The sequence below is a fragment of the Myxocyprinus asiaticus genome, chromosome 19 (assembly GCF_019703515.2).
Source record: "Myxocyprinus asiaticus isolate MX2 ecotype Aquarium Trade chromosome 19, UBuf_Myxa_2, whole genome shotgun sequence".
In the NCBI taxonomy this organism is placed as follows: domain Eukaryota; kingdom Metazoa; phylum Chordata; class Actinopteri; order Cypriniformes; family Catostomidae; genus Myxocyprinus; species Myxocyprinus asiaticus.
Window position 1 is genome coordinate 21,513,638 of NC_059362.1, and position 22,596 is coordinate 21,536,233.

The 22,596-nt window shown below is 38.1% G+C and overlaps 1 protein-coding gene across 2 annotated transcripts in view; it reads left to right on the forward strand.

Moving 5' to 3' along the window:
• Positions 1-3,921: 3,921 nt before the first annotated feature.
• nudt14 (nudix (nucleoside diphosphate linked moiety X)-type motif 14) overlaps positions 3,922-22,596 on the forward strand; it is a 58,971-nt gene continuing 40,296 nt past the window's right edge. The window contains exon 1 of one of the 2 annotated variants that reach the window (XM_051645483.1): positions 3,922-4,083. In XM_051645483.1, coding sequence (XP_051501443.1) covers positions 4,003-4,083 — 81 coding nt within the window. In that variant the 5' untranslated portion in view covers positions 3,922-4,002. The remainder of the gene's footprint in view (positions 4,084-22,596) is intronic. The other variant, XM_051645485.1, reaches the window with a different exon arrangement.

A 22,596-nucleotide genomic window follows, 5' to 3' on the forward strand; every position in this document is an offset into this window, starting at 1 on the left:
TATCTACTTAAATGGTAAAGATAATGATCAAAGAGCACATTTCAAATAGGCAGTAAAATCTGACAACACTGGTATCACAATTTGTGCTTCTTTACCTCAGATTACGCTAAAAAACATGATTTTCTCAGCTTGTATAGCTAATGCACATTTTCATGATTGACAGGCGATGTCTGTATCTAAAAGGTGATTGGCACTTTTACCTGTAAGGTGGGACTCAAATTTCTCCCATTGATTTTAATAGAATTTAATAGAATTGTGAAAAACAAAAACAAAACTAAGGCACGTTCCATTTTTTTATATTCAAAGAAAATAACAGGAGAGTAATATGCATGATGTCCAAATGACCTTCAAGACCATAATCTGTTAGGGATGTCATGTTTGCCTCAACACCTTGTGACCGCTAACAGAGAGGTAGAAGGCACCTCAGCTAAGTGCATTCCTAGAAACCTGACCTTTCTCATCTCCAGCAGCAACAAATCCCTGCTTGACCCTTCCTGATAAACTTACTGTAGCTAGACTCCAATAGGAGCCAGAGAGAAAGACAGTACTAAGAAAAGAAGAGTGTGAGGCTCCATGACCCTGCCATGCTGTTGAGCCAGCAGGGGCCTGGATTGTTGGAACTACAAAGAGTCTAATTCAGTGTGATGGGATGTCCAGACCATAGTGACGCCCTGAGGTGCACACAGGAGTGCAGGATTTGCACTCTGTTGGGGCTCTCAAGCCAAAAAGATGGTCTGATAAGATACAGGGGGCCTTACGTTGACTGAAAGGAAGAACGGGTGATCTGGTATCACTTTTCCATTCTCCTTTAAGACAAACATAGGGTAAAGAGCCATGTCTCATCTCAAATTATCTTGTGTTCTAAGACTTTACCCACACACTTCTTCGGCTATTTATTTGGAGACATACTGTACACAGTTTAAAACAAGGGCAGTTCACACAAAAGTATCTGAATACTGAATACTGGGCTATACGTACAATGCCTCACAAAAATAACTACAGTTGTTGACATTAACAATGTTTTTTGTCAGCTTCAATCCTGTGGATGTTAAGCACTTGGAAACCACTGGAAAAAGAGCTTTGAAAACAAGAAACAATCTTTGCTCTTAAAGGGATAGTTCACCCCAAAATGAAAATTCTGTCATCATTTGCATGTTGTTTTAAACCAATCAAATTTTTTTTTTTTTTTAATCAGAATTATAATCAGGATGATGATGCATACTGTTTCACCATTCACTTCTCCCCACAACAGGCTCCATGCACTCTCTGTGAACCTCTCCTTCAACTCTGAAAGCCACCACTATGAACCTCTGTGTCTCCAGAATTATCCACCCTCAAGGCTAATGGTCCCCTCCCATACTGCTTATCATAGAGTGCAGCCTTGTTCAATCGGCCCATATCAATTGGCCGAGTGAAGAAAAAAGGACTGCGTTTCCATTCCAGTTGCACATTGTTTTGTCTGGCAATGTTTATTTAGATGTAAATCAGCCAGCAAAAGTGTTATATCCTGCCAGTGTATGGAGGGTGGGACTGCTGGCCCTCTTAGGAGGAAACTGGCTTGAAGAGATTGGGACCCACGGAATGTCTGAGATGGAGTGCCACATTGCAGGTTGGGTGACATCACTCACTTTCACCTGAGTTTAACATCAAATTTGGGCATCCTGGGATACACATCTTCCACTCCTCTCAACACCTCCTTGCTTTGCCCTGTATGGTGCTTTTGTGATTGCACTGATTATTGTATTATTGTGGGCAACCACATACACTGTACCACAGAGTATTATGTCTAAAGATGTTTGGAAAGGTGCACACCCCAGGGCCCATAAGGAACATGCAACATTTCCTTGCTAACTTATCAACACACTTCCACCCAGCCTTCATCAAAAGATCTAATTTAGATCAAATTAGAACTTGTATTTATCAGACAAGCTCACAGAAAATTGGAAGGCCGGGAAAGAGGAACCAAGGGGCGGAAACTGCTTGTGTGGGAGAGTTCTGAGATCTATGATTAGAGGTATGAGAAATATGAGTTAGCTATGATTGAAAGGACAGGGTGTGGAGTTTATTGTGCATTGAATTGCCATCACATTAATCACTGTGGTGGTTATACAGAGAAAAAGTGATCACATGAGAATAAATCTTTTAAACCAAGACTGATATAGGTAATTATTTTGCTGTCATTATTTTGTTATTTCTTAGAGGAGAAGAGAAAAAGGTCCAAGGATATTCCTGATTGTATGGGCTATAATTTTTTCAGAGAAAGGTGGAAATAATATACATTATCTCTCATGATTCTAGGGACTGCAAGCCATTTCACACTCTTTATGTCTGTACCCTTGACCTGACAGTCACAAAGGTCCCTGAGTGACTTCCTCAGAGTAATTAGCAAGTCGCTCCACTTCTGTAGTCTTGGAAATCATGTCAGTCCATCAGTAGATATAATCTCTACCTGTCAATGCCAAATGACTAGATGCTTTCATTCAGCCCAGTGAAATGTGTGATCATCACAGATATCTAAAACATATCATTGAAAATTGTTACGCTGCATAGAGGTAATCATTTAGCATGTTCTGTGCTTGTAAAAGAAAAGAACTCACAAACTTCACCATCTTACAAAAATACAATGTTTTAAATGCTTCATTCATTTCATTTTTTACTCTGCCTTGAAAGTTACAAGGCAAGAACTGAGACACTTTGAGCCTATTTTCAGCTCCCCTAAGAGAGCCAGAAAACAATGCATTCCTCTGCAATTCTTGAGACATCCACATCAAATGCAGCATGCTGTTTCCTCTAAACTTCATTAAAACCATATTTAGACTTTGACTCACAGACCACTGATGTTGTAAGGCCATCAAAAATCACAAAGATGTACTTTGCAGTGTGCTATTCTGTGGGAGTAAAAGAGAGAAACATATGATGAAATATGCCATCTGCAAGGCACTGTCTGCATTAGAGATCAGTGCTATGCGAAGATATTATTATGCTGTCTGCTGATGAGGTGATGCAGCTGACGCTCAGTTTATCATTCCCACATTCCGCTGTAGTTCTTTTCTCTCAGTTTTATACAAACTGTCCGTAATAATGTAAGCCGTCCACAGTGCATTATATGTGGGCAAGATCTAAGAAATTTGTCACAAATAATTACAAATTAAAAGACATCTCTCTCTCTATATATACCATTCCTTTTTTTGTGTGTGAAATATGACATGTATACAGTAGGCTATGTTCATGACAGGTTTAGTGAGATTTATCATTTTACTCATTTGTTTGTTGTGGTTTACAAATACTGTATGGCTGCAGCTTTCAAGATAATAAACTTATATACAAATAATAGTTTAACAATAATTTAGCTGCTTATTCCTTTTTTTTTTTTTTTTTTTTTTTTTAAATCAGTACACCTCTACATCATAAATAGGAATTTCACAGCAACGCAAGCTATTTCCTTAGTATAATAATCTATTTTACATAAAGACCTATAAGGTTGGCTAAATCAATAGACCTAATTTGTAAAGCGGTCTAAATACACACTTTACCTGCAGTTCAGGTGAAGGGTCAGATTAATCATTCTGTTCTTTGACCAGTTTACATTTCTTGAATGATTCACAGTAAATTACCCAAATTAAATAAAATACTTGGTTTGGCGGTTTATCTAGGCTCACAACACAAGCTCTTTATAATCCTAAAGTTGGCACACCTGCATTCGCGCGTCAGGCGGGCTGCGCGCGGTAATGGTTGAAAAGGGGTGTTTTAGGAGGCGGGCAGAGTCCGTTGTTTTGTTTAACCTGAAAAAGAATAGCGTTACTGTATCCACCCGAAACAACCGCTGACTAGCAAAACTCTGCAGTTTTGTGCTCCACATATTTCCGACACTACAACAACGCAAACTCTAACAACGTTCTTATTCTGACCTTCACAGGCTTCCGTAGACATTTCCCCTCATTCTCCTGTAATCTGCGGCTGTGCCATCTGTGGTGAGAAGCAGTGGGCAGCTATATCAAAGCCATGGAGCAGATAAATAATATTCAGGTTGTTCCTTGCACCAACTCTGATTATTTGAGACCGTTTCGGGTGCATTATAACCAGGTGAGTCGCGATAGTTTACTCGCACGTTATCATCTGTCAGTGATGCGGTAACACCTCATAATTTTGCTGTCAGCAGCCCAACCCCCATTCATTCTGTCATTGCTTCATTCGACCAACATTGTGTCTCATGTTTCAGAATGTGCATGCATTCATACCGTCATACAAACGATTGACAAGGTTAGATTCGTGTATTTTAATCTTAGCTTAACTAGCAAACCGCTAATAAGCTTTAGACGAAAGCAGCCACTTTCCCTCAAGCACATGTTTTATATTAATATAAGCAGTACAGCTGGCTTAGAAAGCCAGCAGAAAACAAATAGCCTGATGCACACAATATTGTACAGTTGGTACTGAGGAATGAAACGCTTGCCTTGTCATATGTCACAAGCTAAAACTGAATAGAAAAGGACTGCACATGAATGAAATATTTGTATTAATAATAATAATAATAATAATAATATTGTTTTATTGTAATATTACTGAACTACAATATTACATAATTTTTTTCTTTCTTTTGACATTGCATTGCCCTTCTCATTTCTGTGGAACTGTGTAGTGGTAGCAGATATGTCAACACATCCATAACTTTTTCCTGAGTTTACATAATTGTTCCTTCTGTTGTGCTGGCATGTTTTCTTTTCTTGTCCTTTGTTTTCTTGCAGGGCACCTGTAGGTGTTTCCTATTTGATTGTTCTCATCAAGCTGTGCATTGCACTCAGTACATATTTTGGAGTGTAGTAATACTTCCTCTGCCTATACTTTGCTAAGCAGTCCCCTAATCTGCCTCACAATGTTGCTTATGAGGTGTCTTAGTCATCCACATCCGCTGCTCTGTGCCGGCATGGATGGAATGTATAGTGCATTTTGTCCAGATGCTCATGAGATAGTCACTAGGCCCCTCAATGTAAGAGTAAGGAATTTCAAGGTGTTTCACATTACACAACACATTCGCTAACACACAAACTAAATCCTGTAGCCTGGATTTAATGCACAGTCATTTCACATTCACTCCATGGGCAAAAAGAATTGTTAAGGTGTACTTAGGAGAAAAAAGCTGTTACAACATGTTAATAAGATATCTAAAGTGGCATTACTCACTTTAAATATTTTGCCTTAGCATGGCTCTTAAGCCTAAAGTCTACTTCAGTCAGACATGCAAATTTCGTAATTAGCTGAGTGCTCAAGCACTTAACGCACGAAGCCCGATCTTTCAAACCACACGTCTTTGAATGCGCAGAATGCGCCTGGAAATATTGTCACTAAGGTGCAAGGTGCCAACACTCACATTTGAGCAGTTGCTGTCACAAAGAAGTGCTAGAAGATGTAATTGCTGGTAAACAACAGGAGAAGAATGTGGAAACAACAACTGTGGATTTGCACATCAAGAACGTGTGTGTGAGTAGGTTAGGAGATACCAGCATTTGTATATCTTGAGGAATATAAAGACATCCTTATTAGGGGTGTAAAAAATACTGTATCGTACGATACAACACTCTCGATTCAATATCATATGTATCGTACGGTACACAAATAAATACATATGTTTTATTAAAACCAAGCAGCGCAACATTGAGAGCTGAGAAACAGTCTCCTCTCCGAAGTGGCGGTGCTGAGCAATCACAGGAAAACAGAGCAACTAGTCTACACAGGCGAGTTGACAGCTTGAAGATGGATGACAAGCAGCAAGTAGATTGTAGCGTTACAGCTCGTCAAATTTGGCAAACATAGGTGTCATGTCCCGGTGCTACAGTACATCAAACATGTTGTTTTTATTTACTCCGACATCACCGTGCAAATCGGTGGATTTGCAAGGCAGAAACAGCAGCAGCAAGTTACAATTAACAGCCAGCCTCTCCCAGCCAACACGGAGTGTGATGACATGCACAGCAAGATGCTAATAACTATCAAAAGCCAGCTTATTGAAAAAAATAAGTACTACGTAAGAACCCCGTGATTACATGAGACTTATTATTCTTATTATCAAAAAGTGCTATTCAAATGAAAATGACTTGAATGTAGACAAGCTAATTTTTCTCAAGAAAAAACAAACAAACACTGTTGTGTCACTTTAAATGTAAAATACATTAATGTCGAATCCTTGAATAAGTTTAAGCGGAAAAAAATGTGTGGGCGGCGTTTAAATTGTATTTTATTTTTTTAAATCGTATTGTATCACGAGGCTTCTGTATCGTATCATATTATGACATTTTTGTATCGTTACATGCCTAATCTTTATGTGTCTAAACTCCTGAGGAGAAATAGTCCAGTATCTCATAGCAGTCGTAGCATGCATGCGCCAGGCGCCTGTATATGCACACAGTCATATGAAGTATACTTTGACAGGCTCTTGTTCGACTGTTCGCAGATGCTAAGTGTTCGTGTCAAAACCAAAGTGTACTTTGGGCTTTAGGCCCGGTATACTTTGTTTTTCTGCGTTCCGGATCGCATCACACCTGGTCAACCATATTGTCTTTCAAAGTATACTCTTTTGACTGTGAGTGAATGCGAACGTGTTCAACGCATGCGCCAACAATGTTTACAGACAAAGACTGTGCGCATGTCGAGAAAATCCAGGGCTCGCAGACAGTCCATGCAGACTGTGTTGATGATGAAATTTGCGTCACGCATACTGTGCGCGGAGCAAGCAGCAATACGGACAACCGAAGTATACTTTGTGCTTAACTAACTGTGTAGTAAACGTGACAGATTAAAAGTTTAAGGATATGCTATTTGTTGTAAAAAGGCAGGATGCTGTGGTACATTTGGTAATAGTGATATAGCCACTTTTGCTTTGCGTTAGGAATACTGCACAGGTCCATAAGAATAAGAATAATAAAAAAAAAAAACAGTCCAGTAATGACAGTGTATCCTTTTCAAACTAGTAGAAAATAATAATTAGGCCTTAATTGTCCCACTTTTCCCATTATGAATGATAGTAGGAGGTCTTAAATAAATTTAAAGTGCAGGTCAGAAAACTCCAGACACGTTTTATTGGGTACAACAGAAGATAATAGAATCTATGCACCCACACCTCTAACCTTTGCCTCAATGAGATAAGATTTTTCAGCAACCACTGCATCACTGAGTCACAGTGCTCTACCACCCACACAGCCCTGCTGGCACTATGTAGCAGTAGATGGCTGCTGCCACTCCTTTATGCCACCCATACTTTCGAATACTGCCACCACCCTACACACATCTGCCTTGGCACCACCCCTTCTGTAGATTCACCAGCAGGGCCTGGTCTTGATCTACAGTATGAATCAATGGCCTGTCTGGACAGTGGACACCTAAAAAAAAAAAAAATGAAACTTGCTAAGATTTAGTTTGATTCATCCCTTTCCCCCTGCAAATGTGAGTTGCCTACTAAAGGCATTCTATTTGGTAACAAGCAGGTATGAGAAATGCATTATACCATAATAATTGCGACCGGGAGCATGTAAAGACACAAATTATATGTCATCAATAGCAGTTTACTTGCTATTTAGGATGATTGCGTACATATCAGAAGCAAACCGTATCAGAGTCCTCAAGGACTGTATCCCAGACCACCTTTTTTAGCAGACTCAGATGTGGTTTGCTGGTGTGCACTAGGGGTGGACGATATGACCAAAATCTTATATCACAATAACAATAGATATCACGATATAGTAAACGTTTTCTGGAAAATCAATAAAAATGGGTTTATATATTAAATAACGCTATTGTAATGCCTATTTTTGGAACTTCAGTCAGTGAATTAAATACTTTTTAAATTAAAACTACTTCCTCTTTATTTGAAACAAGACAAACAATGTCAAATTAGCCTAAATAAATAAATACAAATCAACTTGTTTTCAAAAATCAACCGTACCAAAATGCTAAATATAACTGTATGCTACATTTCAGTTTAAAATGTTGACCAATATTATTATTATAAACTTTGCTCAAGAAACTTAAGATCTTCTCAAAGCAATGCGACAAAGAAAATAAAACGCAAGTAAAAAATATCCAATAAAAATAAACACTTCTTGAAGAAAATAAATATGAAATGAATACCACTTCTTGCAAAATGAATAAATTGATAAATAAATGACAGAATTAATGCAGAGTTAATCTTTTGGCTTTCACAATATTCTTTTGCTTGCTTCATTTTAAGGTGGTAAATCAGATTGCTTGTATTACGAGTGATTATCGTCATGCGAAACAGTTTGCAGATTACATTTTTCTGCTCTGTACATCATGTCGCACCTGTTTTAATAACAAGCTCCTCTTCATTTTCCTGACCTGTTTGGGAGTAGTCCCGTTCTGTGGAGATTTCTTTCTCCATTTGAGGTTTTCCTGGGTCAAAAATGATTGAGTAGTGTGAGTGATCCTGCTCTGAGCTCTCCTGTCTCTGGAGCACAAATATTGGAATGCCTGCTGGATTCGCACGCACTTCAGAGCTCCAGATACAGTGTGCGCCACAGTCACGTGAAACATTAGAGTGTCAGATGAGAAGAATAATTAGCACTTTTAAAGCTCCAAACACGCAATGAAGGTCATTAAATTTGCTTGGGTGGCCGCAGAAAAATGTTCAATGCTGGATAAACCCTGTCCATGTTTCTTCAATTCTTTCAGTCTCACATGAAGCCCTGCCTACTGATAGATAACCCACACTGCGCACATGGATATTAAATATCACGATACACTATAGCAAAATCACTATCGGTTGACACTTTATATCGTCACCAAGATATGTATCATCATATCGCCCAGCCCTAGTGTGCACCAGATTTTGGTAAACCAAAGAGCTCTAAAATACCTGGAGAAAGTTATGTGTTAGCATCCCAATAATTTCAATGGCATAGCGCAGTGTTCCCCGGAAGTATGCAGTCTGGAGGCTGCCATGTTTGTTCATGGGTGTTCAGTTCTGAAATCAGGTTTCATATATGACCCATCACTCGTCAATGTCAGCAGAAAGGAAAAAGTATAAGTCCATTGCACTTTAAGAGCAGAAAAAACAATCTATCACTGGACATTTATTTACTATAATGTAAAAATAATTGCAAATTAGAATGCGCTGCTGCTTTTGAATGGCTGTAAATGGAGAAACATACTTTTTGCCAACACAGATTGTAGTTCCAGCACCTACCAACAGGGGCTAACAGGGACATGCTCACTAAACAATTCCTGACCCCCTGACATGATCTGCACCCTAGATAGGGGTGGGCGATATGACCAAAATTCCTTATCACGGTATGAGTAATTTTATATCAAGGTAATGTACACTGGCGGCCAGAAGTTTGGAATAATGTACAGAAATTGGTACTTTTATTCACCAAAGTGGCATTCAACTGATCACAATATATAGTCAGGACATTAATAACATGAAAAATTACTATTACAATTTGAAAAAATGTTCAGAACTTCTTAAACTACTTCAAAGAGTTCTCATCATAAAATCATCGACATGCAGCAATGACAGCTTTGCAGATCCTTGGCATTCCAGCTGTCAGTTTGTTCAGATACTCAGGTGAAATTTCCCCCCACGCTTCCTGTATCACTTGCCATAGATGTGGCTGTCTTGTTGGGCATTTCTCACACACCTTACTGTCTAGCTGATCCCACAAAAGCTCAATGGGTTTAAGATCCATAACACTCTTTTCCAATTATCTGTTGTCCAATGTCTGTGTTTCTTTGCCCACTCTAACCTTTTTTTTTTTTTTTATGTTTCAAAAGTGGCTTTTTCTTGGCAATTCTTCCCATAAGGCCTGCACCCCTGAGTCTTCTCTTTACTGTTGTACATGAAACTGGTGTTGAGCAGGTAGAATTCAATGAAGCTGTCAACTGAGGACATTTGAGGCATCTGTTTCTCAAACTAGAGACTCTGATGTACTTATCCTCTTGTTTAGTTGTACATCTGGCCTTCCACATCTCTTTCTGTCCTTGTTAGAGCCAGTTGTCCTTTAGTTTACATCTTTATATGAAATCTTCAGTTTTTTGGCATTGTATAGTCTTCATTACTCAAAACAATGATTGACTGATGAGTTTCTAGAGAAAGCTGTTTCTTTTTTACCATTTTTGACCTAATATTGACCTTAAGACATGCCAGTCGATTGCATACTGTGGCAACTTAAAAACAAACACAAAGACAATGTTAAGCTTCATTTAATGAACCAAATAGCTTTTAACTAGCGCCCGACCGATATATCGGTCAGCCAATATTATCGGCCGATATGAGACTTTCACCGATATATCGGTATCTGCGTATATTTTACCGATATGCGCCGATATGAAAACTTTTTTTCAGAACATATAATGCAGAAAACAATACTTTTAGAATTGGTGTCATAGCATAGTTTGTCCAGCAGAGCGCGCTCCAACTCCATTGTTTACAGAGCTGAACTGACGGTGGCTCTGCAGACAGGGTGGAGTTAAACCGTGTGGATTTGAGCGATCTCTTCTCCTTAAATTGCTAACTAGTTTATGAAATACATACTGGAAAGTTAATAAAAAATTACCCCATCATTTTATATAACTAATATAATGTTAACCCTGTCCCTGACAACCATGTCAGTCATGTTTATCACATCTGTTTGCTGTTAGCCAGCTATATTTGTTAGTGCAGTAAGTAATGTAGCAGATTGAAAGGTAAACATCAGAGCATCTTTTTGCAGCTCAGCAGACAACGGTGTGGTGGTGGATTGTGTGTGTGGTGTGTTGATTTCATGCTTTGCTGTTAACTAGTTGGTGAGACACAATGCTGGAAAGTAAATAAAGTCCATCTTTTACTCTCCATGATGATGAGCTTATAGCTAACTAGCTAATCACGTAGCTACTTTCATTGCTTGTCAGCTGAGTGGAAGCTAATGAGTAAACATGTATTCACCAAAATGTTTTGTTTAGGATTCACAGTTTGGTACCCCCTTCAACCGAATAATTCTAGTCGTTGCATTTATAAAATGTAATATTTAAAAGTCTGGTTTTCCAGACATTAAAATAGGATACGTAATAAAAGTAGATTTAATAAATAGTATATTTGCCCTGTGTAAATAATAATACATAGGAACTGTATCTAAAATAAATGAGGGGTGATACATACTAATGCAACAGGCTGGAAAAATAGACATTTATTTATTTTAATATCCTTTATATATATATATATTGAATGTGTTGAAACTTGACACCGGGCGACGCACCCTAAAAACGGCACCGTTAGAACGGTTTCATGCTGAAGAGCCGCTTAAAAGTAAGTTTTTTCTCTCTCTCTCGTAAATGTAAATGAGTGTAAATGCCACCATCATAATGTATGTCGAAAGGATTGAAGCCTGTCATGCAAAATATGAGCACATTGATGTCATTAAATGAGTCTGCTTTTTTATTCCATCAGTTACTCCTGGTCGGAGGCTGCCGTATATATTTAGTTTATACGTAGTGTTACATCCTACATAAATTTAATGGAGCAACGCTCAAATATATAGTAGAGCGTAAATTGTGACTTAGTGCCCATTTACACTACAACGAGGCTAAGTTGTAACGTACGTATAGCTGGTGCAACTGGCCCCTGATGTTTATTTAGCTATTTATTTTATTTTTATTTATTCTTTATTTAAATGGTCAGCCATTGACTGATACTAAACAGTACTACTGATGTTTATGTAGCTATTTATTTTATTTTAATTTATTCTTTATTTAAATGGTCAGCAACTGACTTATACTAACAGTACTGATGTTTATTAAGCTATTTATTGTATTTTTATTTATTCTTTATTTTCTCAGTGTTCATTTCTAGAATTTGTTGACAATATATAATAAGAATCTCAAATGTTTTTTTATAAAAATATTTGTTTAAGAAAGCAGCCTTCTGAGTACCTTTGCATAGTCATATCGGTGCAAAATCGGTGCACAATCGACATAGAAAAGGTTTGTTTTCATTCCAGCTCAAAAATTAGCTATATCAGTCACCATATCGGTAATCGTGAATTTTCCCTCTAAAATCGGTATCGGTCTCAAAAATCCCATATCGGTTGGGCTCTACTTTTAACTGTGTTTGATATAATGGCAAGTGATTTTCTAGTGCCAAATTAGCAATTTAGCATGATTACTCAAGGATAAGGTGTTTGATTGATGGCTGCTGGAAATGGGGCCTGTCTAGATTTGAAAAAGTCTAGATAACTTTTTTCAAATAGTGATGGTGCTGTTTTTTACATCAGTAATGTCCTGACTATACTTTGTGATCAGTTGAATGCCACTTTGGTGAATTAAAGTACCAGTTTCCTTCCAAAACAGCAAAATTTTACATTTTTAACTTTTGGCCGCCAGTGTAGGTTATATAGTAAATATATATATATATATATATATATATATATATATATATATATATATATATATAAAATTTATTTATTTATTTATTTATTTTATTTTATTGATTTTTTTCTGGGAAAACAATAAAATGTTAAAAGATAATTATTTTTTTTTTTTAAACAATGTCCAAAGTAGCCTAATTGTATGTCCATTGAAAAAACTTTAAATAAATAATTATTAAAAATAATATTTGATCTTTTTTTATCTACACTGTATGTTTTTTTAAATCCAAGCAAAACTGTGGTTTCTCTCTAGTTGAATTCAAGCGTGTGCTTTGATTATGAAGCAAATCCCACACGTATTTGTTTTGGATTTAGCCTTCCATTGGTACTGGAAACCTTTTTGGCAACTTTTGTATATAGTCTATTAGACAGAAATATGCTGTTGACAAAGGTGTTATTTAATAACTCCTGATATAATGTACTCGATCGCTTCTCACCGCATTTGCGGAAGTATGGATGCTGGTAGGAAATATTAACGGCGACAGCAACAGTAACTAACAGCAGTAGGGCTTATAGCGGAAGGTCAGTTTCACACCACAACGAATGCAGCGTTTTATTAACAAGCTCTTCCTCATTTTCTTTCGGAATGTAAAGTGATTAGAACCTGAGGTTCTTTCTCTTTCTCTCTCCCATGCCACACGTGCTGTGTACACATCATCAGAAAGTGCACTCTTATCAAAGAACATGAGAAAACCACACCTTTTAATGCAAAAATAAATGCCTCCTGCATTTGACTTGTTTTGGAATTGTCTCATGTTCTGTTCATTCATCTTTCTCAGTTTTTGTTAGTCTCTCTTCTTACTATGAATCTCATGGCAGCCAGGTGGAATGTTGTGCACACAGATATTTACATACCGTGATATAGAAGATATAGAAAAATCACTACCAGTTGACACTTTATACCGCCGCCACGATATATAGCGCCATACCACCCAGCCCTAACCACAGACTGCCTTGTCAAGCGGACTTGGGTTTAGTTGTGGGTGTACATCTGAGTTTGGAAAATAGCGTTCACACCAACCAAACAAACCAAACTTTTACATCAGACTCTGGTGTGCACCAAAAGAGCTAGTGCGAAAGCACCCTTAGCCCATGTCTCCATTGCATTTAGAAACCATTGTCAGGTAGATGCCTTCATCAATGTATTCACTGAATGGTGGATCAAATGATGTATTTGTTTCACAATCAAGACCAATAGAGGCACGTTTGGTGGATTTAAGCTTACAATATGTGACTATTTCCTTTTCTGCTAACCACATGATCTGTAAATGCACAAATATAAAAGTTTTTTATTTGATTACAATTTTTGGACATTGGAGTAGGATTTGCAACTCCCAAAGAAATTATTTATCTAAAGAAACCCTACAAATTAAAGAATAATTCACTGTGACAAATGTATTTATAACATCCATTACACATGAAATCTATTATTGTAGGTTCTTGGGTGTCTCAGGTACAGTAATCATCAAATGCTGTCTCATAGGCCAGCTCCAGTGGATTAAGCCGTAATTAATTAGTAGAGTGGTTGGATAATGAAATTTAGCCTGAGCTGCTTCCGAGTGTTGTTCTTGTGCAGAGCTAAGAGTCACTCAGGTCTCGTGAACCAGCAGCTGAGCCAACATGGTCAACTGCTCCAGCTGCCATGCTGCTGCTTTAGCAGCAGGGGTCTTTGCTAGGAAAGGGGGTATCAAAGGAGAGTGTATTGAGGAGAGGAGGGGTGCTGGATTAAAGCAGGGGTTGGTGGGCAGACAACAGTGTGCATTGGGTGGGTAAGAACAGATGAGGAACAATAGGGGCAGGGACGCTGGAGTGAGCAGAAGGGTGAGGAGGCCATGGGAAACGTGTGGCGACCATCGCCCCAGCACCAGGCCGCTGGCCGCGCTCAATAGACACAGGAAATGGGATTTACGTGAAGCAGATGTGACAGAGTGAGAAGAGAGGTAATGAATGCATTAGAGCCCAATGAGCAAGAAAAAGGTGAGAGCAACCAATGTGCGCTTCCCATGAAAGCAGTTAACCCTTCCCTCTGTGTAGTAGACCACCTCTCTTTAGACATCTTTACAGGGACACTCTAAAATGATGAGAGCACAGGGAAATAAGAAAGAAAGGCTCTTGAGAACCCCTTATCACCCAAGGCTGGTCTCTCATCTTGTATCGGATGGTAAGTGTGTCACAGTGTAGCTTACTAATGAACTTTTCCCAAACCCATAAAACAAATGTTTAAAGGAACGATGTCACTTTCCCAAGATTGTGTGGAGCTGCATCATTTCTCTTACAGATGTTGGTTTTGTATGGTGAGAATCTGTAAGTGACTGCACCCAAGAACATTTTCCCACTGCATGGCACAGCCTCAATCTTCTGGTGGGAGGTTTTCAGCTGCCATTCAGGGCATTGTATTTGTGTCCTGTGTATCATTTCCCTGTGAGATTGTAGATTGTTTGTTGGAACAATGATGTGTGGTGGTTTGAGAAGTTCATAAATCACTCACGTGGTAAAGAATATAAAGTACAGTACCATCTTCACTTAGATGTTAAAGTTGTTTTCTAAAGCTTGTTTTTTCCCTTGTGAAAGCAAAGAGTTGTTACAAATAGAATGTAGTCCAAATAGAGCTTCTTTGTAAGTTTTGAAAAGACTGTGCTGTATTAAGGTTAATTTATACTTACTGGGCGAACATTAATCGCATATAACAATATTTATTGAGGAAGGCCCCTAAGTAAAGAATTAGAAATAATAATTATAATAAATATATAATAAATCGTAAATATTATAATTCAGTTATAGTTCAAATACATTACATATACAGTGCATATATTGTGGCAGCAGACAAGTATTTCTACAAAAGAAAAAGTGGTTTTGAAATCGAAATATTGTTTGTTTTATTTCCATAATTTTTTAACATAACCCTATTATTATCCTACATCTGAGCTACTTTTAATTGTTGGACTATGTACTCATGGGTCAGACAAATGCCTTTGAAGCATCTCACTTTGGTTGCGTCACATTTCACTAGTTTTCAGCGTCTCTACTCTTAAGCGCTGTTTTTAGAACACTGTGTCAAGTTAAATGTAGTTTAAAGCATAGAAAATGCATCTCGGTATCCCTGCATTCTGTTGTCTCAGTCCAGCAATCTTTGAGTGCATCTGTGGAAAGCTGCCTGCTGCTCTCGTTGGTTTGACGAGGTGTGTTGCCTGTTCAGCTGGAGCTGACTGCCCCATACTACCATATCAAGGTGGTACATTAAGCTTGAATTGGTCCAATGGGAGGAACATTCCTCATTACTGAATTTACATATGGATCAGGAGCATGATTATAGCATTATTGTTTTTAATGCAGTATTTTTCATTAATCTCAATAAAATTAAAGGGTTAAATCAACAGCTCTATTTAAAATATAAGCAACTAGAAAAATAAAGTGCAGAGATGGAAAATATATTTTATTTTCAAATGATAACATTGCTTAAAATATCAAGGAATACTTCAAGTAAATCATTTAGGTCATAGGGGTTCAGCAAGACAAAACATGCTATCAAGGCCAATAACACTGATATCGATACCAATATGATACTTTCATTAAATTGATTTTTTGTGATTTCAGAGAAAAAGGGCAATTTTAGCCAGTTAACATTATATATCTAGTTTTGTTTATCATTTACTAACAACATTTCTGGGTGTTAAGATGATCTGCAAGTAGATCCAATCATATGCAACTTCTTGTATAGTTCCTTTTTTGTCACTTGGTAGTACTTTTGACATGCAATCATTTTCATGGTAAATACGTAATGAAATCACCAGATTAGTAAAAACCTTTTGTATCAGTATTTTTTACGTGAGTATCAATAGTCTTGCCAGAACAACATCATTGGAAGTATCGATACTTTAGGATCGGAAGTATCGATACTTTAGGATCGATCCGCCAATACCTAGAAAAATATTTGGCTTCTTCCATTGTATAAATGAGGCTTTACACTTCCATATCATAAGAACCAACCTAGTTTGTTTTACCATCCATCAACTTGCTGTGTAATTGGGGACCTATATTTGGCTCCAGAACAGTAGGCATTTGCTGTCATGGCAGCAGGAACTTGTAGTCTGAGCACTACTTAAGCCCAGCATGGGGCCAGAAGGGGGGCAGGGTTACATGGAGGGGGTAATTTGGGGAGGTAAACTCACACCTGTGGGATGGAGGGGAAGGAGAGTGGGGTCGATGAGGGGTGGAGGGCGCAGAGAAAGCAGATGGAGACACAGAGGTTGAGCTCCCTCTGTTCTTCGATCTCTTTCATCCCTACCCCTGTGCTCTGAAGCGCAAGAGTGTGAAAAGAAGAAACAACACCAAGACAATTGACCAATTTCAATTGGCTGACATGTCAAGCCCAGCCCTTACATTTTCAGCATTAAAGATAATGGACAAAGATGAACAAGCAACGATGGTAGCATCGGAGTGTTAATGTGTGACAGGCTACACACCTTGCAGAAAAGACAAATGAGGATGGATTCATGAGAATTGGGGTGTGTGCTTAACAGTTAATGGTATAGAATACTCTACAGCCTGAATTGGAATAAATTTCCTCTAATAAATGTTTGTTGTGTGTTTGGTCACTTGTTTTTTTCCTCTATTGCATTTTATGGTTGTTCCTGAGAGTTGTGTGGATAATCAGCATGTGTTCTCGTCAGAGGGTGGGGTTTTGTTCTTTACACAGTAAGTGTTTTGTTTTGGTGGTTGGTGGGTTCAGTAAAGTGGTTTCTTTTTGGTGTAATGACATCTTAGTGTTTACTTCAGAGAACTGGATTGTTACTGCTGAAGTAAGGTTGAGAACTCAATTAACCTTTGTATCTAAGTGAGGGGGTTTGTGGGAGTGGCTCTGCATAATTGTTCTCAAAGAAAAGTATTTTTCATTTTGAGCGCCAATGGTACTTTTGTATTGAATTTATGAGGGTAGGTCACTACATTGAGAAAAAAAAAAAAGTGTCTAAAAAAATTAAACAAGTGCAAGGTTTAAAATAATTTAGCTTATTATTTATTTTGTTCATTATCACTTGTATTTCACAAAAACACACCCTAGAACATCCAGAGAGCATCTTTCTTTCTATTAATATCAGCAGGGCTTGGCACATGATAGCGTGGTGGGAATGATGTGTGATGAGGGCTTTAAATCTTGGGAAGTTGAACAGCACATGGTGGGAATTAAAGGCCTTGATTGTAAATGGCAGCGTGACGGCAACTGAATTCTCAGAAGCTGTCAGGGTCACAGAATTATAAACTGAAAGCTGATGATAATTAGACTTTAAGCATGCAAAAGTACAAGACCTGTCCCTTCATCCCCATTCAATCATAAGTCTTTATTGCGACCAGGACCAAAGGGGTACAATAATTTCAAGGCCGTGTATCTCCTTTTATTCCCTGTAATCTGTGTTGTAATCCATGTCGCTTGTGATTCCCAGGGTCCCAAAAGGCTTTTCTTATTGACCTAGAGAGTGGCGCTGATAATGAGGCACCCCCACCATATGTGTGCTGGGGCAGGGACCACAGAATAGTCCTGCAGGGGGCAAAGAACGCTGAGTCATAAAAACAGCTAGAACCTCAGCAGGGTTTCTGGAGGCAATATAACAGGGGCTAAAATTGGTTTGCTGGTAAAACAATGGCTACGTTGATTTAAATATATATATATATATATATATATATATATATATATATATTGCAGACAATTTGTTGTTGTTTTTGTTGAAGTCAAACAGTTGGACAATTAATCAGTGGCACTTGCAAAGTCAAGAAGTACAGAATTATTATTGCTAATAATTTTCCTTAGGGATTTTTCAAAACTCTCAGTTTTCATTTTGGTGTATTTTAGTCCCTTCACTGTTTGTTTTATTACTTTCATTATTGAGACTTTCACATGACAGACAATTAAACAGATGAACAAAAACAGAATTTACATTAAAGGAGGCCACAATAATGGGATGAGATGAGGATATCATAGAGACCTGGGGATGGGCTCTTTTGACTTGGGTCAGGAAGTAGCCAGGTAACTACTACTCAGAACATATTAGAAAACCATGCAGCAATGCCCTGCAACCACTCATCAGTCTGCAGCATTGTTGTGGCAAATTTTTCAGAGACAAGCACCACTCACTTTTCTTCAGAAAATGTAAAATTGTGTTAACATTAAAGCAGGATAATTTTGTCAGATTTGTCCCTTATCAAAAGAACTATTAAAGAACATAATACAGTTGGGTTGTAGTTACTTCTCAGTATTTTTAAAGAACAAGTGCTGTAGTTAAATAAGGAGGGTGCATTGTGTTTTGTCGAGATAGAACCTTAAAATGGGAAGCTCAATTTAATGGGTCAGGGCACCACACTTGGAAACAGATTATTGTTGATGTACATGGCCAAAACCCAAAGGGATGTTGACTTGGCATTGGAGGCTGTATGTATTAATGTACTTCCTTGTATTTCGACCAAAGATAACAAGATGCTTAACCATGATCACGAAGTGATGCAACAAAACCTGTACCACATTTCTCCTTTGAAGCAAAGCCTATAGCTCTCCATTAAACCAGAATTTCTTGTAACTCTCGATCATTTATTCTGCTCACTCAGTGCAACTGAGTTTTTCAAATAATTCATCAGTGTCTGCGACCGGCTGTACAGTGTACAGCCAATAGAAGGAATGAGCAAAATGTGTGTAATTTTGGTAGAATTGGGTCGATGTCAGGGAACTAGAACATTTGGTAGCAACATGTCTGCTTCCCATGTGATCATGTTGGAATTGTTGTTCATCCACAAGTAAAAAGTACAGATTATTTAACATAACCAACAACAAAGCATTACATACTATTGTTATTGTGGAAATCTCTTTTACTTTCTATTAAGAGCCTAGCAAACTTTGCTAAATCTAGTAACTAGGTATTCCTCCGAAGTGCTCAGATTTAACTTGCTAGATTGACAAAGTGCTTACCAGTTTTGTGTGCATCAAATTCAGAAAACGGATGGTGAGTGTGCTGTCTGAGGCTGAGACTAGTGTGTAGCATGTGCATATGCACACTAATTAGGATGAATTAGTTTTGGTGAGGAATCATCTACTGTTAAAAAAAAGGAATTATCTGGAGATCATCTTGTGATAACTTTCTACACAATGGTTGATTGAACACAACTGCATGTGCAAGTTTGAAGAAGAAAACAAAAACAGTAGTTGTAGAGTTTTTAGGAAGGGCTTTGTCTGGTTCTACAGGATTCATACCTGCGGAGCAGCAACTTTATTTAACTTTATATATTTTTTATATATTTTATAGATTTAACTTCCTCTGTTTAGATAAGTGTGGTGGAATGATCTGCCCCTCCGGCTCGTCATCGTCTCCCTGCCTCTTAGGGCCGCCCTTCAGCCAGGCTCACGACAGAAGTTGGGAAGGAGAGCGAGAAGAGGTGCATAATTAATAAGCCTTATTATGACAGTGGTGGATGAAGCACACATGAAGTGAATAATGCTTCATCACCACTGTCTTTAAAACGCAGAGTGCACCTCTTCTCGGGGAGCCGGCTTCAAATCTCCATGTGTGCACACTGGCATCCTCGCACGCCCAAGCTGGGAGGGTTTGGATGAGTGGATGCACCGCCGGACCCGCTCCTCGGACTCCCGGACGGATTAATGAGTCACCGGGGGAGAACAGCTCATGTTGCGGCCGATGGGCTAGAGGCTGGGCCACCTTCCCCTCTCACCTGCCGCAGGCCTGGGAAGTCAGGTCGTCGAGGATGCCGCCGGCCCTCGCGCCGTGGACCCTGGGGGGGAGCGTGTGTGGCCGACTGACCCAGCTCATGCCTGGGCCATTCCAAAGATACTACCCCGCCCATCACGGAGCCCCGTCTCACAGCGACAATGCCATATTCCCCCTTTGTTATGAACACTATTCCCCCCTGGACACTTTATTATCCCCCTTTATGGACATTTTACTTTTACTTTTACTTTTACTTTTGTGTCTGTCTCTTGCTCACCCCGCCACAATAAGATAGTTTGTAAAATCTCTAAAAGCAACATTAGGAATTGATGAACACTGGTTGAGAAATTATTCTTGTCTTTTCTCCATCAGTCATTGCAAACTTTTTCACTAACTGTACCTATGTGATCGTAGACTGATCTTGGAAACTGATCTTTTCTTTAGCTAAAATTCTGTTTTTAGCGCGAGGGACCAAATGTCTGTTTGAAGCATGAGACTGATCTGCTCTGACTGCATAAAAGAAAATGAAAGATTACAGAGGTTAAAAATAAACCATCAGATGTTATGTCTGATTTGATTTATTCAGTCAATTATTATTATTATTTAACTGGATAAGTATGCACTTCCATTAAATATGTATTTTGAAAAGAATATTTAGATGTAATCAGAGACAATATAATATTTTCGAAAAATAAGATTTGAATTTAAAATATTTTAAATATATGTAATCAGTGACCATGTTTAAGCAACACACATCTAACATAATTCTGTATTTCAGAAAGTAGAATTATTAGATAATATTTCCATTTGGTGTCACCATTGCCCTGTTCTAGGCTGATTTTTAGTCGCAGTACATCTCTGATGGATCATTTAGCACTTTTAAGAACAGTAGCCTACTTTTAGCTAAATTTTAAAGGAAAGGAACTGTTCTTTATATGTCTTTAAAGTAATATATATATAAAAAAACTTTCTATCTTAGCTTTTCTTGATTTAGGTTTAGTTTAAAGAATTGAGAACCGAACTGTGAGTTCAGTAACGTGAAACGAACCATATCGTGAGATGAGTGAACCGTTACACCCCTACTTAACATACATTGGCAGCTGTATGCCTCTATTTATTGCTTATATATCTCACATGGTATGTGAAGGCTCATGATATTTAGAGGTTTTAATGTCTCAACTGCTGAGTTTGGCTTGGCACTTTGAAAACAAGCCCAGTTGAATTTCTATAAATGCCTTGAAAATCCCATCAGTTTGCACAGTGTGGTGGTATGAATAAATTTAGAGATCCTTGGCTCCCCAGCCCGAAACTATTTTAAACCCCTCCACTCACTGTTCATGGAAGAACAGAGCAATCCATGACCACACATGAACACAGTTTGTGATTATTAGGGACATACTGTAGAACAGAACCACCTAAAAACCTCCTATACAAAGATACATCATACCTAGACCATTACCTAGATCATTAACCTGTTGGAAAACGCTGATGTAAAATTTCAGTAGTTGTTTTTCTGGCACTATCTGCCTATTTCTGCCCATTCTCGGTCAATATGTACAGCGTGGACTACCATTATGGGAACGGCTGAATTCTGTAAATCGATTAGGCAGTTTCAAATGCCCTATTTTTGTTTATAGACTGTTTCACACAAATCTACACAACCTGTATCATTTTTTCCAGGGTGCATTACTAGGTTTAAGCTTAACCTGTTGAATGAGTTTGTCTGCCTCCAAAATGCTGATTGCACTAAAGGGACATACTCAATAATTATAATTTAATTAATTATTATAATGTGGAGCAGGCACATGCCATGGGCTTTGAGATTGGGCAAGCATCAGAAATTTTTAATACATATTATTAAACGCTGTGCCCAAAACACATTGTACAAGCGAGGGTAATGTCACAGAAATGTCATTGCCGTAAATTGTTGCTAGAACCCACCAGTCAATGGAAACAATTGTCACAGTGGTGAACTTCATGACCAAATTGTTTTCAATTCAGGACAGTAATATTGCTCATATCAAAACAAATTAAAGATTGTCATATATTGAGCCAAGCATGTTTATGTCCATTAAATCATACAATGAACCACAGTGCCAGAAGAGCCTGTTTTGACATACAACAAAAAGAAAAAGAAAATATTGCCAGTTACTAGCAGGCTATATGTTTCAATATCATAGTCCTCACACATCACTCTTCCCACCATTCAGAACACTGGAATGGACAGCAGCAATTAACTAATCTGACCACCAACGTCAATAATCTTAACTTGAACGCATAGACACGACAGTCTACATACCTCAATATATTTTTTTAAACAGACAATGCGTCCTAATGTTAGAACTATAAAACAGACACAGCATAACACAAGAAGGACATAATTGCCAGATCACCACTTCATAGCCTCAGACTAACCAGAAACAATGACCTAGTATCAATGACCTGGTATCAATAACACAGATTTGTAATAAATACATTAA